The following is a 15,321-nucleotide window of genomic DNA, read 5'->3' on the forward strand; positions in this document are numbered from 1 at the left end:
TATTTGGAAAGTGATTGAATGCCTGTTACGTGATTATAACAGTCCTTAATGTTCCAAAATACAAAAGTCCCCACTTCATACACTTTTCTAAGTGGTTTTTTTTGGTGCCATTGAAAACACTGTAGTTCAGAACTTCCCACTGTGTTATTACAAAAGGTTTTTATGCTGTTCTTGTATTTTGAAATTAACAATTGTTACTGTAGTATCTTTGTATCTTAGCTCCCAGTACTCTACTGGGAAATTAATTGTGGCACAATCATCCCAGTTTTACTCTAAGAATGATGCTAATAAGCAGAGTATTGCTTCACAGAATGACAAATGAATGACACTTTGTAGGAGGTGTTGTAATTTTTTTATTGGATCTTTCAGTCCAGTGTTTTAATAGTGGCACCAAAATTTGTAGATTTCCCCAAAGATGCATATAGGTTTCCAGTTTTTAATTAAAATGATGTTTATTTAAATGTGTGTCTTTTCATCTGTGTGTATCTTTGATGATACTGTTTTAACATCAGAGGTGATGGGTCCCTTCTTTTAAAAAATTGAGACAAACCAAGGATTTCTCCCTGTGGAGCTGTAGTATGTGAGCCTGCGTTCACGTCATGTTCTAAATTCAGTCCTAAAGAAGGGTGTGTTGGAAAATACTAGAGTATACGTTTCTATCAGTCTCTTCTTCAGGATGTAAAAGAGATAGCATGCTAATTATTATCATGAGCCCTGCATAGGAAGGTGAAAGAGTGGGCAAAACTGTGTGTGCTCAAAAGTGAAGGAGGCAGTTACTGGGAGTGGAGTTGACAGTTGGTCTAGAGTATATCTAGGTTCTGCTGGCTGCTCTTGTGTTTCTAGTATGCCAGATTTCTGTATGATACTGGCGAGATAAATATTTAACTTTTATTTCTTGGTGTAATGTTAAAGTAAATGGTCACTGTATAGTTTATTGTCCCATGCTAACAAATAATATTGTATCCTACTCAGTGTTTACTCAAATAGTGTTTCAAAAGATTAATTGAAATAATACTTATCATCTAACAATAAGATGTTTCTTCTCCTTGGGCAGATGAAGTCTTTGCTTTACAGTTCCATGACAGTGAATCACTGTCAGACCAGATATATGGGCAGCTATGTCTTTTCTCTTGAAAGTGCAATAGTCGTTCTTGAAAAATCATGAGGTGAATAGTTGAGGCCATATTTAAGTTTTTCCAGCAGCTAACTTTGCTGGAGGATAAGCACAGCTAACTTTCTAAAGAACAAATGCCAAAGGTGAATCTGATTATGCACTAGAAAACACTTAGGATTCACACTTAAAAAAAAAAAACAACGCCATTTTTTTATACAAAATCTGCCTTCAGTGTATTGTGAAAAATGAAGCCAGGCATTTTACAGTTTGGATTTCTGCACAGGCTGAAGTGCAAACTTATTCTCACAAAATCTCAGCCTTGTTCATTGAAGCTTTCCTTGTATTTTTCCAAAGCTGTTTGGATATGTAAGCTGCTAGCACAACAAATTATCAAGAATCAATTCACTGAGAAAACAGCTTTAATATTGAGCCCAAAAGACTTTATCAAAATTCAGCATGTTATACCTGTCAACTGGGCTGTGAAAAGGGAAGAGTTATCTGGGTTTCCCAGTGTTTCTTGGCACAATTTTTGGGAAATAAACAAAATCCTCTTCTCTTATGCCTGTTTGAATGAAGTTTGTCTTAAAGTAGCTACATTTGTAGTCAGTTATGTTGCAGTGTAACAAATCAGAACACGTAATTTAAATGTAATATGTATTATTGTAGGTGTAAATGTTCTTGACAGTTGTATTTCTATCAACTTTACGTAACATCAAACAGCTAATAAGGTGTATAATAGGTACATTGTTATTCTTACCCTTTTTCTAAAGATGCATCTAATTTCATGAGTAGCATTACTTAGTACCCTTATGATTTTAAAGGCTACTTAAAGTAAGTGAGAAACTGTAGTGCATGCACTTTCATCCCATGTAAACCTCTCAGTAGTTGGGCACACCTGGCTTTCGCAGTGTTTTAGCAGGTCAACATTGTACAAAGCATGTTTGCCGATCAGTGTAGAGCAATGATGAGAGGAGCTACCACTCTTCTAGGTTTTAATCAGAACTGAGTGCCGATGATATCTGGTCGGCAGCAAACAGGACATATTTGAAACTTGCTAACACTGTCGCCTTATTAGCTGTCACTGTTGTCAGAAGTGGGTGGACCAAGTAGGAGGGGAAGCAAAGATTTAAAGATTCAATAACTTATACTTTTCTGTCTTACTGTCTGTCCAGATTTATGGATTTCTCCCTTAGGAAATTTAAGCTGTTCACTTTAACATCCAACTGTTTTCTGCTGTCCAAAGGCTTTTGCTTTGGATTAAGAAAACATTTTTTTTTCTGAAGGCAACATAGTAAGATGACTTTTAAAAAAAGAAGAAGAAAAAACCAAAACAATCTAACTGCAAGCAAACAGTGGTATATTTCTATTTTTATAACTGTAAAAGGTCTTAATTTGTATCTGTGTCTTATCTAGGAGTATTAGAAGCTGATCAAACAATAGAAAGTGATCATTCTTTTCAAACAGAGGTGAAACTAAAGATGTTCTCTGTGGTTAGTGGTTTAGTGCAGTTTGGTAATTTTAAAGGGAAGGATAACAAATAATTGTAAGTGTAGTATTAACAAAGGATTAAACTATTCAGTATTTTGAAGAGCCAAAGTGACTAAAAGCTTTGTGAAGCACAACAGACAATACATTGAAGTTTGAAATTCAAATGCAAAGGTCAAATGCTAATTCATAAAGGAAACTTTTTTTTCCAGGATGTGGTAATTTGACATTTATTTTCACAAATGGTCAAAGGCCATTACTGTGATAGGGTTTTGAAAAGTTTTAAGAATCTGTGACAGCAAAGGTTTGCATGCTATAGGTGTTGAACCTAAAGTAGAATTCATATCTGTACAAGACAAGTATCTTCTCCCTGTGCAACATCACACCTACCGGTTTTCAACAGCTCTTTTTCTTTGGCTCTCGGTCTGTGTTCTTATGGACTGAAAGTGTAGTAGGTGATTTTAAAAGTATTTCAGAAGCTTCAGAGAGGCAAATCGCACTCTTGATACATCTTCCAACCTGGTTATTCTATGATTCCATGATTTAAAGTATATGCAGGGTGTTACGTTAGCACAGCCACTAGTCTGGGTCTAAAATAAGAGCTAAATTCTGTTTAGGAACCTTCCTTCTGCCACCACCTTCTCAAAAATTCAAATGTTTGTTCACCTTTTTTAAGTATCCCAACAGAATTTCTGCAGTTATTCCACTGAACAGTCAATAAACAGTTTAAGAAAGAAACAGGTTTTTAATGAAAAATGGGAAAAAAAGAAGTGTTTTTTTTAATGAATGGTTTTTGGAACAAGGTTTTAAGTTATAATAAGGCTTACTATTGAGCTATTTACTATTTTCTTTTCCAAAATCTTTCTAATAAGGTGCAAAAGAAATTTACGCTCTTTGACCAAATCTCATTTTTGTCATGGGATTATTTTCTTATCTAGCTAGTAGAATTGTTATAGGCAGGTTTTGCTTTGTAGGAGAGAATTTTTTAAAATGTTTCCCTGGTACAGGTTCATAAAGCTTGTCCCCCCTTCCTGAATGATCTCGGTTAAAAGGTCAGAAATAAGGGGTCTCAATGCAATCCATCCTTTTCTTCATGCTATTTGATGATTTATTTATTTATTTTAGAACTGGTATTTCAGTGATGTGAACCAGGTGTCCTGTTCATTTTAGTTTCCACACCAAAATGTCCTGATGGAGTAAATTTTTTTCCCTTTTTTTCTGAACACGTGAAGATGAAAATAGAATGTGAAAATGACCTAAAACACAAATGTGTGCCTGAAGGAAGAAGAATAAAGGTTTTATTTTTTCTTGGATGTAGAAGCATCTGGAGTTAGGGCTGGTTACCGGCGTTACTTAAACTACATGCTAATTCCTTTGTGGCAGCTGCATGCCATTAAGAATACAGGAGAAAAACCTGTATGGGCTGAATGTTGCTGGAGGATGTTCTTACACATTAACTATTTGACCATTTGTTTGGAACTCTCTAGATTCTTTAAATGTAAGAACTGAAAAGTCACAGAATTCCAATTAGAAGGGACTTTGAGAGGCCTCTAGTACAAGATCCTCAAAGCAGGATCATATATGTGATTAGACCCGGTTACTCTGGGCTTTATCCACTGGGGCTTTGAAAGACTTCCAGGGATGGAGATAGTGCAACCTCTAACTTTTTGTTTTTAAAGATGACCAATGTTTGTTGACTTGAATGGGTTTTGAGATCAAAACCTATCTCAAACATATTTTTATCAATGGTTTGGTATATCAAATTGATTTAGTGATCTAAGCAGGTCTGAACTGTCCTGAAGTAGTGAAAGACACAATCCTTGAGGTAATTTTAAGGAGAAAACCTGTAAGTTTAGTATGGGTTTTCTGTCTTCCAGTGTCTGCAGGAACATGGAGCTAGACTTGAAGTAAAAGGTTCTGTCCAGTTGGCTCTTTCTGCATATTATTGTCCCCTGCCAGATTTATGTGCATGATGTGATGGGTTCTCAAAACTGTCTCCAGTTTTTCTTCCTGATTATATATTGCCAATATGTCTGCTTGCATAGGCAGGTTTGGGGTTTTTTTCCATAGGAGTTATTCCAGGCTTAGCATATCGTATATCAAACCAACCTGTGCTGCCAGCTTTTGGGTTAGGTTAATATGACTAAGGCTTAGCCAGGAGCTTATAGAATGCAGAAATGAAGGGAAAAATAGTCTTCTGACCAGCAGTGGAGCTGTGTTTTCCTTTATCTTCTTATGTAATTGATGAACTAGATTTGTCTCTTGGGTGAATGACTTGGGCTTCTAAGCATACTGAGATTTGGATTTAGTTACTCATGGAAAGCGAATGGTTGGTCCAACTCCTACTGAGCGTATTTGCACAGTAAATGCAGGCACATAACTTTTATGGCACAAACTCACCTCTGGGACTGGAAGTACTGCAAAAGAGTGATGCAACATGGTACCCTGCTACTATATTCATTAAAAAGATTGTGTGGTATATGATTTAGTCAAGAAGCATCAGTTACCACCAAGAAAACAGATATGCAAGAAACACTTTTGTTGTTGTAAGTGGAGAAGGTGGTACAGACGATGCTCTTACAGGATTATGCATGAGATATACACTGCATATCAAAATTACCTATCTATTTTAGGCCCATGTATCTTGCAACCAGCCATACTTCATTTAAAAACTTAGCTGTAAAAGGGTCACTTTCCCTAAATCACAGAAAAATCAGTTTAGTACCTCTGGATATGCTTAATACAATTTCTGGAATACTTAAGGGAAAAAAGGATTGCTTACAGTGTACTTAAAACTTATTTTATTGTTGCAGGTTATTTTAGTATCTGCTAACAAGCTGACTCGCTATATAGAACCATGCCAACTAACGGAAGATTTTGGAGGATCTCTCACTTACGATCACATGGATTGGCTGAATAAGAGGCTGGTTAGTTTGGGGGTTGTTGGTTTTTTTTGGTTTTTGTTTTTACAAAATACATTCTTGAGCCATGGATTTTTATTTGCGTAGAACTGCTAAATTCATAAATAGTCTTATGATAATAACCAATACTGGATTTGCTCAGGGGATGATAAAGCAAATGCAATCAATTTGTTGAACCAACAAGTTCCTTAATGCAGCTGTATTGTAGATTGTCACTATACAACAGCCTGAATGTGTGGTATAGTTGCTACAAAAGGAAATTGGCTGCTGCTAAGAGAAATCTAAATCAAGGAGATGCTTGGACTCTGCAGATCCTTCAAGGTTCTCTCTTAGGCCTTGGTTCCTATGGACTGAGAGCCAGATTTTAAGCTGTCCCATACTAAAACCTCTGTCAGTTCTGTTTCCCCAGGAGATATAGGGATGCAGTAAATGTTTAGGAGCAAATAAACCCCTAAATCATCAATAGACAGAAATTATTTAATCAGTTGCTGGTGTCTGGAATGTTTTCAATCTGTTCTTAATTGGTATTTGTTTTCCAGTTACTTAAATACTTTTTTTTTTGAAATTAAATTTAATTTTCAGTGAAATGGCGTGTTCCTTTCTCATGCAATCTATTCTTAAAAAGCTTATCTTCATATAGGATCTCCAGGTGAGATCTCGGACAAGGAATACTCCACAGCGTGTCCTAACCACATATGGCCAAAGCCTTTAAACATGCCCTGCAGTCAATCTCACAGCAGTAATTCCCCCTCAATAAATTTGAGTGCTTACACCAAATGTACCATGCTTCTTTTCTGCAAATTGTTTCAGTGAATTGTGTGCTCAGACCCAATGACAGAGAGAGAGCATCATCTGCTGTGCAGCTTTTTTTTCTACTGATCTTTGTGGGCACACATTAAGTCCATGCATTAGGTCAAGGCAGCTTGTTTCTTTTCTGCCTGGAATATTTTAGTTTTCCTTAATTTCTCTCTGATATATACAATTCTGGCTTCTGTGAGATTATCCCTGCATTCATTAAAATTCGTAAGGCCAGTCCTGCCACTCAAGCTGGGACTTATGCTTTATATTTGTTTAGACTACACCTGAAAATTTTGTTCTCCTATCTTTCCTCTCTTGCCTTGTTTCACCTGGTTTTTATATTGATGAAGAAACTCCACCATTGCAACTCCTGAATTCTGAAACTAGACAAGGCAGAAAGGTTGTTTAAAGTAGTAGCTGAAAAATAGTCTACAACTGTTAATACATTTTAATTCTATGGATTTTTTTCCTTTTGTAACAACTGAATTTAGCTTGTATTTTATAAATAGCTCTTATAAATTGGCTCTTAAGAGCTGTCAGCCTTGTGTCCTTTTTTGTTTTCCCTGAAATGTAAGCAGTCCTAGATAGGTTAGGGAAGGTTCATTTGGAGGTTACTGGTTATTAATCTATTAACACCAAAAAGACCTGAAAGTTATTGTGTGTGACACCAGATCACGCTTAGTTCTGTTAGAAAACAAAACTAAAAGCCAAAAAACAAAATCTCAGAAGTCAGGTATAGTGGAATCGTCCAATCAATAACCAGAGTCTCACTATAGAGGCCTTGTTATCTGTGATCAGAAGACCCTATATTCAAACACTGTATAAGAATATTTCTTTCTATATAATACTTCTTTCTTTTGTCTTAGGTATTAATTATAATATAGCCCATGTTGTAGTTGTGAAGATTCCAACTTTTAATAAAATTGACTGTTTTAATCAATTCAAGTAAGCTTTCAGATGGTGTACCATGTCTTGATTCTCTAGCATTATTCTTAAGATTTACTTAAAGGCTTAAATGAGAATGTTGAATAAACATGTCCTTAATTTAACAGGTTTTGCAGAAATCTCAATTTTTCAATATTTCAGAATTCATTCTGTCTTCATTATACTCAGTGTAATATTTACTGCCTAAGTAATCTCAGTGCTTTTAGGTGTTTCCTGGACAAAATTTCAATTTTCTGCTTTTTCTACCCTGCCAAAAAAAATACTGGAAATAATTACACTGTGTAAAGATTGAAGTATACCAATATAACTAGTGGGTAAATTTGCAAGAATGCCTTCAATACTGCCAGTTATTTAATTTACGTTTCTTAAATTAAAATTTGTCTCTTGTTTAGGTATTTGAAAAGTTCACGAAAGAGTCAACATCCTTACTGGATGAACTTGCTCTAATTAACAATGGAAGTGATAAAGGAATGCAACAAGAGAAAGAGAGGTTTGTGGTTTGCTATTTGAAATCGGTGCTTTTGGATTGTAACTTTCATTTGGAATCCAAACAATATTGAAAATATGAAGTGACTTAAATGTATTCAAATTTGTAAAGAAATTCTGAAAGTAGTCTACAAAATCTCTCAGCGTGTCTTTAGATGGATGCTCATTTGGCTGTTGACTGCATGCGGCTTTTTTGATACAGTGAGTAGTAAAAATGAGCACTTCACTGAGTGAGGGGAGACATAGTCTCTTGACAGCATTGGGTAGCTCTGGCCTTAGTTGAAGTTTAGTGCTAATGTAATACAAAGTAATAACATGATGGTTACTTTAAATAATTATTATAAAGTTTAATATTCTTAATAATGTGCTTGTTTCTTTATTCAAGATCAGTAGATTTGAATTTCCTTCCATCAGTTGATCCTGAGACAGTACTGCAGACAGGTATAGTAAGTCATAAAAATGATAATGTTGGTCAATAAAGTAATGTTATGAATTTTTAAGCCCAGAGTGAAAGCACAGAGTACAATAATTTTTCTTAGCAATCGTCACAATGTAACTCCCATCAGTATTAAACAATTTGAGGTTCTTTGATTGAAATGGTTTTCTTTAGGGGAAAATATCCTATTGACGATAAAGTATAACAGACTGTTGATTTAGACTAGAAATTTGCTTAAAGACTTTTTCCCTTTGTAGAATAGGAAGTAATGCATAGTGTTAAGGTGATGATCAGAGTCTGAATGCTCAGAATCTGTATCTTATAGCCTGCTGCAAGCTAAGGTGTGGATCCTATTAATATTTGCCAAAGAACTGCTGGCTTTTCATGCCCTCTCTGTAAAATATTAGGTTATTTAGGTGTGGGATAGTATTGTTTTAGTTAAAAGGTGAAACAATGGTTCCTTGCTGTGGCCTTTTAAAGTTATTAAAATGTGAAATGTTCATAGATACTCTCTCTGGATTTTAGTCTGATTGTGTATCCTCCTCTAATGGTAAGGGGTTTTTTGGACAAAACCCTTGAGTTTTGTGTGAGTACATGGCTTCCAGGAATGGTAGTTTACATGTATTCTATATTTTCTTAGTTATGGCATAATGAATTTTTTATTTTTGAGCTATGAAATTGAATAACTTTCACCAAACCATGGTAATTCCTAAGAGAGGCAACCTTTCACTTTGTTACATTCACTGTATTCATAGTTTGAGAATAAAAAAATTAAACTCTCTCCAATTAAAGTTTCCTATCTCTTAAAGGTAAATGTGAACAAATTGAAGTTTTACATAAGGCTTCTGTCTTCATAGTCACAAGCACTGTTGCTTTCACAAGCTACAGATCCACATATAAAGTATAGTTCTTAGAATTTGATAAGAATCTAGTTTTAAAAAGTACTTTTACCTGGAAAATGTTAATCCTTTATTGCTGAAACAATACAATAAAACTTCAAAATTATCCAGTAGAACTATGACTTGTGAAAGCCTTTAAATCCATTTGCCCTGTGGCCACCTGTGCCTATCTGTAAATTACAAAAGGTGAAATCCAATATGTATAGCAAAATGTATTTTAATTCTTAAGACATGTTCATTTCACGATAATATAAGCTGAGTAATTTAAAGTTCCTTGCTACAATCTCCAAAGCCCTTGGCATTTTGGTTGTCTTAGATAATACCTGTTGCATTAGAGTATATTTCTGCATTTTCCTTGAGGTATTATAATTACTATTCTAGTGGTATTTTTTTTACTGTTAGTGAACTGACCTGTTAAAATATCAAGACCTGCAGAATTGATGAATGTGGAATTTGCAGATTTTCACTTTTACACCAACAGTTGCTTAGTGACCAAACTTTATTTGCTAACTTGTTCACTGAGCTTTTGGGAAACAAATTGATGATTTGGGGTATATTAGTAATACAGTGTTCACATCCTGAAAACTTCACCACAATATTCTTCAAACAGTTTAAGCAGAGGATTAAGTATTCAAAACTTGGTATTTTTGCATATATGAAAGTCATTACACTCTAAAGAGTCTGTACCCTGATATGATGCTTAAGAGAAAAGGTGAGAAGTAAGAAAAAAGTATTGATCAAAGTACTTAGACTTCAGCTCTACTTCCTGTGAAAGCTGTGTACATTTTATAAAAATCCTGAAAGATAACAGACAAGTTTATGTATGCTTGATTTGTTAGTGCTTCTCGATCATTTATTTAGTCTAAGAATATGAATTGTTTGCAAGTAATACTTCAGATGCCAGATAGTATTTTGAAGTACACCAGAATACTTAGAGGTGTTCTAGATTCAGGATTGTGCTTTGCAATTGTTTCTTTACATTTAATCAGTGCTATTGTCAATATGGATGTTAAAGTCACAGTATGTCTCTTATATATCTAAAATATACCACATGATTTCTACCCTATTTTTGACTGATGCAAATCCACAAATTGTGGCCAGTGCTCTGCATGAAATGGTATTATTGAATGTATACAATGCATGAAAGATTATTAGCTGTAAAAATGTACCATCAGATGGTCTAAAAGCAGGCATGCTTACTAGTTCTTGTGCTTTTTTAATTTTTATTTTTTAAAAAATATAAATTAACCATATTAATATATGTATTCTTAAAGGTCATGAGTTACTATCTGAGTTACAACAGCGTCGATTCAATGGTTCAGATGGAGGTGTATCCTGGTCTCCAATGGATGATGAACTACTTGCTCAGCCACAAGTCATGAAGCTATTAGACTCGCTCAGAGAGCAATATACCCGCTACCAGGAAGTTTGTAGACAACGTAGCAAGCGCACACAACTAGAGGAGATTCAGCAGAAGGTAATGCAGGTAAGCCTGGAGTTATTCTTGAATACTCTGAGGCAGAGGTTTGAGCTCAAGTCCCAGACAATTTCCTGCAAAAGTAAGAATCAGAGGTGAATGCTTCATGCCTCCTTCCACTTCTCAAAATGAAATGTCCTGTTTTCACATTGTGGCTACTGTAGTGACTTTTGAAAGGTGGTTGTGGTAACGTGGAGGTGATTAGAACTGTACTTGCTGTCATAGTGAAGAACCTTTGCATTGTTTCTTTCTTGTGTACTGTGGCAGTGTACCACTACTCTCTCAGACGGTCAAACGCCTGACCTCTTAGCAAAGAGAGGAACATTCCCAAATGAGGCATATGTGACTCTAATTTTGCTTGAGAGTTGGAAACCTTCCATTGCCCGTATTGTTTTAAGTTCCTGTTACTGAAGATAAGCCACTTTTTATTCCTTTGTCTAGTGCTTCATGTTTTAAACAAAGTTAAAGTGATTAAACTCTCTGTATTTCAAGGCTACACTGACCAGAATGAATACAAATCTTCCTAATCAATCATGTTAAAGGTCATACTAGATTGGTTTGGTGCTTTGGAAACAGGCATGTAATTAGCACTTTCAGCATTTTCTCAGCAAAGTCTCAGTAGAGAAAATCAAAGAAATGGAATTAATTTATTCATCTTGTGTTTATTACTTTAGATTTATGTTTTTAAGTTTGAATATGCATAAAATGGAATGGGTATTGCTTTTAACCTTTCAACATTGACATTTCCAAAGCAGGAGGAGTGCAAATTAAATATTTACACTTCACGGCATTCCTGATATGGGTAAAGACAAAAGTTAATCGATCTCTTTATTTCTAGGAGTGAAAATATAAATCCACTGAGGTAATAGTTTTGCCTTATGTAGTCATTTAGTTTATTATAAAAATATAAAAAAAGCAAATGTCATCTTTTGATATTTTGAGCTAGAAATAATGAAAATATGAAAGCAGTACTGTATAGAATATATTAGAGTACGGTATAGAATATAAGTACATCCGTGAGTAAAATCAGGTGTAATTTTCCGTGTTTAAAGTTATAGTGGTTGAACAAGTTGTGCTGATTGAAATGAGGTTTATGATATACTTTGACAAAATTAGATTAATGCATTTAAGTAGGCTTTTTTTTTTTACTGGGGTATCAGCCTCATTTTGCTATATTTGTATTAGAAATAGTTATTCATTTGCTCAGTGTACACTGTGGATGCTGCATAGAAAGTGAAATGAGTCCCAGTACACAGGGAAAGTGTTTTGCTCTTTTACTGGCTAATCAGTTTCATAAAATGCGTATGGAAACTCTCTAAATGGCATACAGATGTATGGGGAAAACTTACTGAACCTAGAAATTTATTCATTTTTCTTTTGGTTTATGGGACAAAGTTGGGGTAACAGGAAAAAAAGTAAGGTGGTGACCTGGGGGAAACCAATAAAGGCAAAGTGATGTAGAATTTATTTTGCTAAAGCAAGCAGAAGTTGCAGTATAATGTGCTTGTAATTTTTTTCAGTTACAGTGGGAGTGTATGTAGTTTTCCTCTTGGGTTGCTGATTGGTGTTGTTTGTGGTCTTTAATTTTTTTTATTTCCTATTTCATTCATCATATAGTTCCTTATATTGCTAACCACTCCTGGCTTGCTTTTGTATTCTTGTTTTGTTTCCACTGTTTGCTGGTTTTGCTTACTGTGAACTGCTTAGTTCTTACTCCTGTCTCAAAATCCTGTTATCTGTAACCACCTCTCTTCCCTTGTGTTGTCACTCTTCCTTCTCTTCCGTAGTTCTGCTTCCCTTTCCTTAGTCTTCTCTTCTGCAGTGTAAAGACTGCAATGATTTCCAGATGTTTTCCAATGAGCGATTCTACTGAACAGACTGCTGACGAGCAGCTCTGTACATTATGATAAATTATAGCTTTGTCCCCTCTTAGGCAGAGATACTAATTACTATTTTTCTAATCTTAATTCACAAAAATTAATGCCAGGCCTTGCAGTAGTCTAGTCATTAATTGTTTAAAAAACTGTTTTATGAAAATAATATTGCTTTTTTTCTCCACGACCCTACTGAGTCTTCTCAGGTCAACTGTCTGTCACACAAGAATGGCATTGTACTATGCTGAGCAGTTTCAGAGGCAATGCAGTAGCTTCTGGGAAATGTAATGGGGAGATCAGCTTGGTCAATGAAGGCATTGCTAATGGTAAAAGCAAGGAAGACCCAGAGTGCTTTTGGATCAAAGAATATATGCTCTGAAACAGTGCTTCTTATGGGTGGAGGGGAGGTGAAAAGTAGGAGTGGGAAGAGACAGGTGGGATGACTGAAAGGTGGGGTGAGTTGAGTGACTTTCTGTAATGGAGGTGGTTGTTCTTGATTACTATTGCAAATGTAGCCTAGCGGCACTAGGAAAACGGTCCAATTAATCCCTTTTTCATTTCTTTCATGGTTGTGGTGTTAAATTGGGTGTTGTATATTATTTCCTGAAAAACTGTTTCGTATGTTGTGGTCTTTGTTTAGACAAAAGTCACACTAAACAGAGGAAACTGGCTTCCTGTGCCTTTTTATTAAGCCTCAGAACGTGGGGGTATTCCTGCATTTTTCATTTTCTTTTCTTAAATACATACTTCAAAATATTTCTGCTTATGTTAAAATTCTTTTTATACGAGTTTTCATGTAACTGATTTGGTACTTTATTTTTGTCATCTTTGTCCTATTGACAGGTAGTCAATTGGCTTGAAGGACCTGGATCAGAACAGCTAAGAACCCAGTGGGGAATAGGTGATTCAATTAGAGCTTCACAAGCTTTGCAACAGAAACATGAAGAAATCGAGAGTCAGCACAGTGTGAGACTTCTCTTTCCCTTTTCAAGTAGCAAAATAATCTTAAGTACATAGGGTTATGAACAGTGTATTTTGGTTATGAGTTTCTAGGAATTTTGCATAGTGCTTGATTTTATGGGTTACAGAGAAGTTCCTGAGCAGTTTAAGAACTTAACGTGTATATGTAATGACCGTATTATTTATTTTCTTTTCATGTGTTGAAAATGCTGATTTTTATCTATGGCTTTTTGCTTTTGTTGTGTTACAATTATTATGTTGATCAGGAGGGGTGAATTTCCTTTTTTCTCCCTGCCAAAATGGTTGAGAAGTCCTGTACTTCTCAGGTGAATAAGTTAATATTTTGTCTCTCTTAATCTACAGTTGCTAGTAGTTGAAACTGGCTTAACACATTTATTGATCAGGACTTAATGTAATATTGAAGAGACTGCTTTGTAACTGTACTGACTTTGATGCATTTGCTTCTAACTTTGAAGACTTCCTAAGGTTCAGTAGAATTTTGTCTTTTCGTCAGATGATTAAGTGTAATTGGGATATGACTACTTAGTGTTCCCAAAAGGAGCGTTATTCACAGTGCTTTTCCTCTCTTCTGACTTTTCTTGATGTAGACATTGACAATTCAGTCCACGTTTCCTGAGTTCCCTTCACAATGATGACAAAGAAAATAGTCACAGGGTTATAGTTTTTCTGAGGTAATTTAGAAAAAACAACCAACTCAGAACTTTAGTCTGAGTAATGCTGTGCTCATTCTGACTGAGTACGCTGGTTCTATTGACTACGTATCTACTGAGTACAGTTTCCTTGCTCAAATGCAGAAGTGTGTTGTAGGTGTCTGTGTTTGGTCAAGTGAATCTCGTACCTCCTGTCTTGTTGCTTTAAGCTCTTCAAGCAATATCCTTCTCTGAAAACCAGTACCTGATAAAACATCTTACAATTAAAATTTGAATTTTTTAAAAAATCACCTGCCTATTTCATTGACAAAAGTAATTTTGAATATCTTTCAATCATATTAGCGCTTCAAGCTGAAAAGAGAAAACAAGATTGAATATTCCTTGTTCTCACTTGGATATTTATAACCCAACCATGCTTTATCTGGAGCTAAATATAGTCCTGGAAATCATTGAAATCCCACAGAAGTTTGCAGACTGGCCTACGATTTGCTTATCACTAAAGCACTGACAAGAGGGAATGCTGCTTGGTTCTCAGATGCTGGAAGGAGTTGTCTGAAAAATTAATATAACTAAAGAAGCAAACGGGAGGCCACTGGTTTACTTTAAATTGAGAGGCCTATGTTTTAAATTAAAACCATTTTTGGACAACAGCATTCAATGTACTTTGCCTTTTTCTTTGATTTTTAAATATTTCATAATAGCTGAGCATACACTTCCTGTTTCATTGTTTTCCTATGTTTTTTCTTAATTAAATTAATGGCTTATATGCTTTTTTTTTTTGTAATTTCCTATTTATTTCTGAGTATATTACTTCAGTTTTGAAGATGCAGAAATGTTGAATTTATTTTAGAAAGAGGCTTTTTCATTTCAATTTACTCAGAAGTAAAAAAAATAATTCTTCTAGGATGGTTCTTTGTTTTCCTTCTTGTTTGTTTTCCTTTTTCTTTTTTTTGTTGGTTGGTTTGGTTTTCAATTTGAGTGTTATTTATGAGCAATATACTAGAGCTGTTATTTTTGAGCAAATGTTGGCCTTATCTCCATGATTTTTAGCTGTCATGTGCAGGTGTGCCTTATTTTCCTCTGTTCAGTGTCTGAAGGTAATAAGAGTTACTTTGTGCAAACTGAGTTTATTAACTTATATATCTACAGTACGCGTGACGTGTTAAGATGTTTCCATATTATGTCATCTTAGTTGCTCTTTTAGGGTAGATGAGAGATTTATTCTGCTTTTAAATTTTTAGCTGATAGGTAATTT

General features: G+C 35.0%; 1 protein-coding gene across 5 annotated transcripts in view; it reads left to right on the forward strand.

Annotated features, from left to right (window-relative positions):
* The window catches only part of SESTD1 (SEC14 and spectrin domain containing 1), a 54,740-nt gene that overhangs the window by 24,453 nt on the left and 14,966 nt on the right, over positions 1 to 15,321 (forward strand). For 4 of the 5 annotated variants that reach the window (XM_069861044.1, XM_069861046.1, XM_069861047.1 and 1 more), the window contains 5 exons: positions 5,413 to 5,526; positions 7,656 to 7,753; positions 8,135 to 8,190; positions 10,359 to 10,570; positions 13,279 to 13,401. In XM_069861044.1, coding sequence (XP_069717145.1) covers positions 5,413 to 5,526; positions 7,656 to 7,753; positions 8,135 to 8,190; positions 10,359 to 10,570; positions 13,279 to 13,401 — 603 coding nt within the window. The remainder of the gene's footprint in view (positions 1 to 5,412; positions 5,527 to 7,655; positions 7,754 to 8,134; positions 8,191 to 10,358; positions 10,571 to 13,278; positions 13,402 to 15,321) is intronic. The other variant, XM_069861048.1, reaches the window with a different exon arrangement.

Source organism: Phaenicophaeus curvirostris, chromosome 7 (assembly GCF_032191515.1).
Source record: "Phaenicophaeus curvirostris isolate KB17595 chromosome 7, BPBGC_Pcur_1.0, whole genome shotgun sequence".
NCBI lineage: Eukaryota > Metazoa > Chordata > Aves > Cuculiformes > Cuculidae > Phaenicophaeus > Phaenicophaeus curvirostris.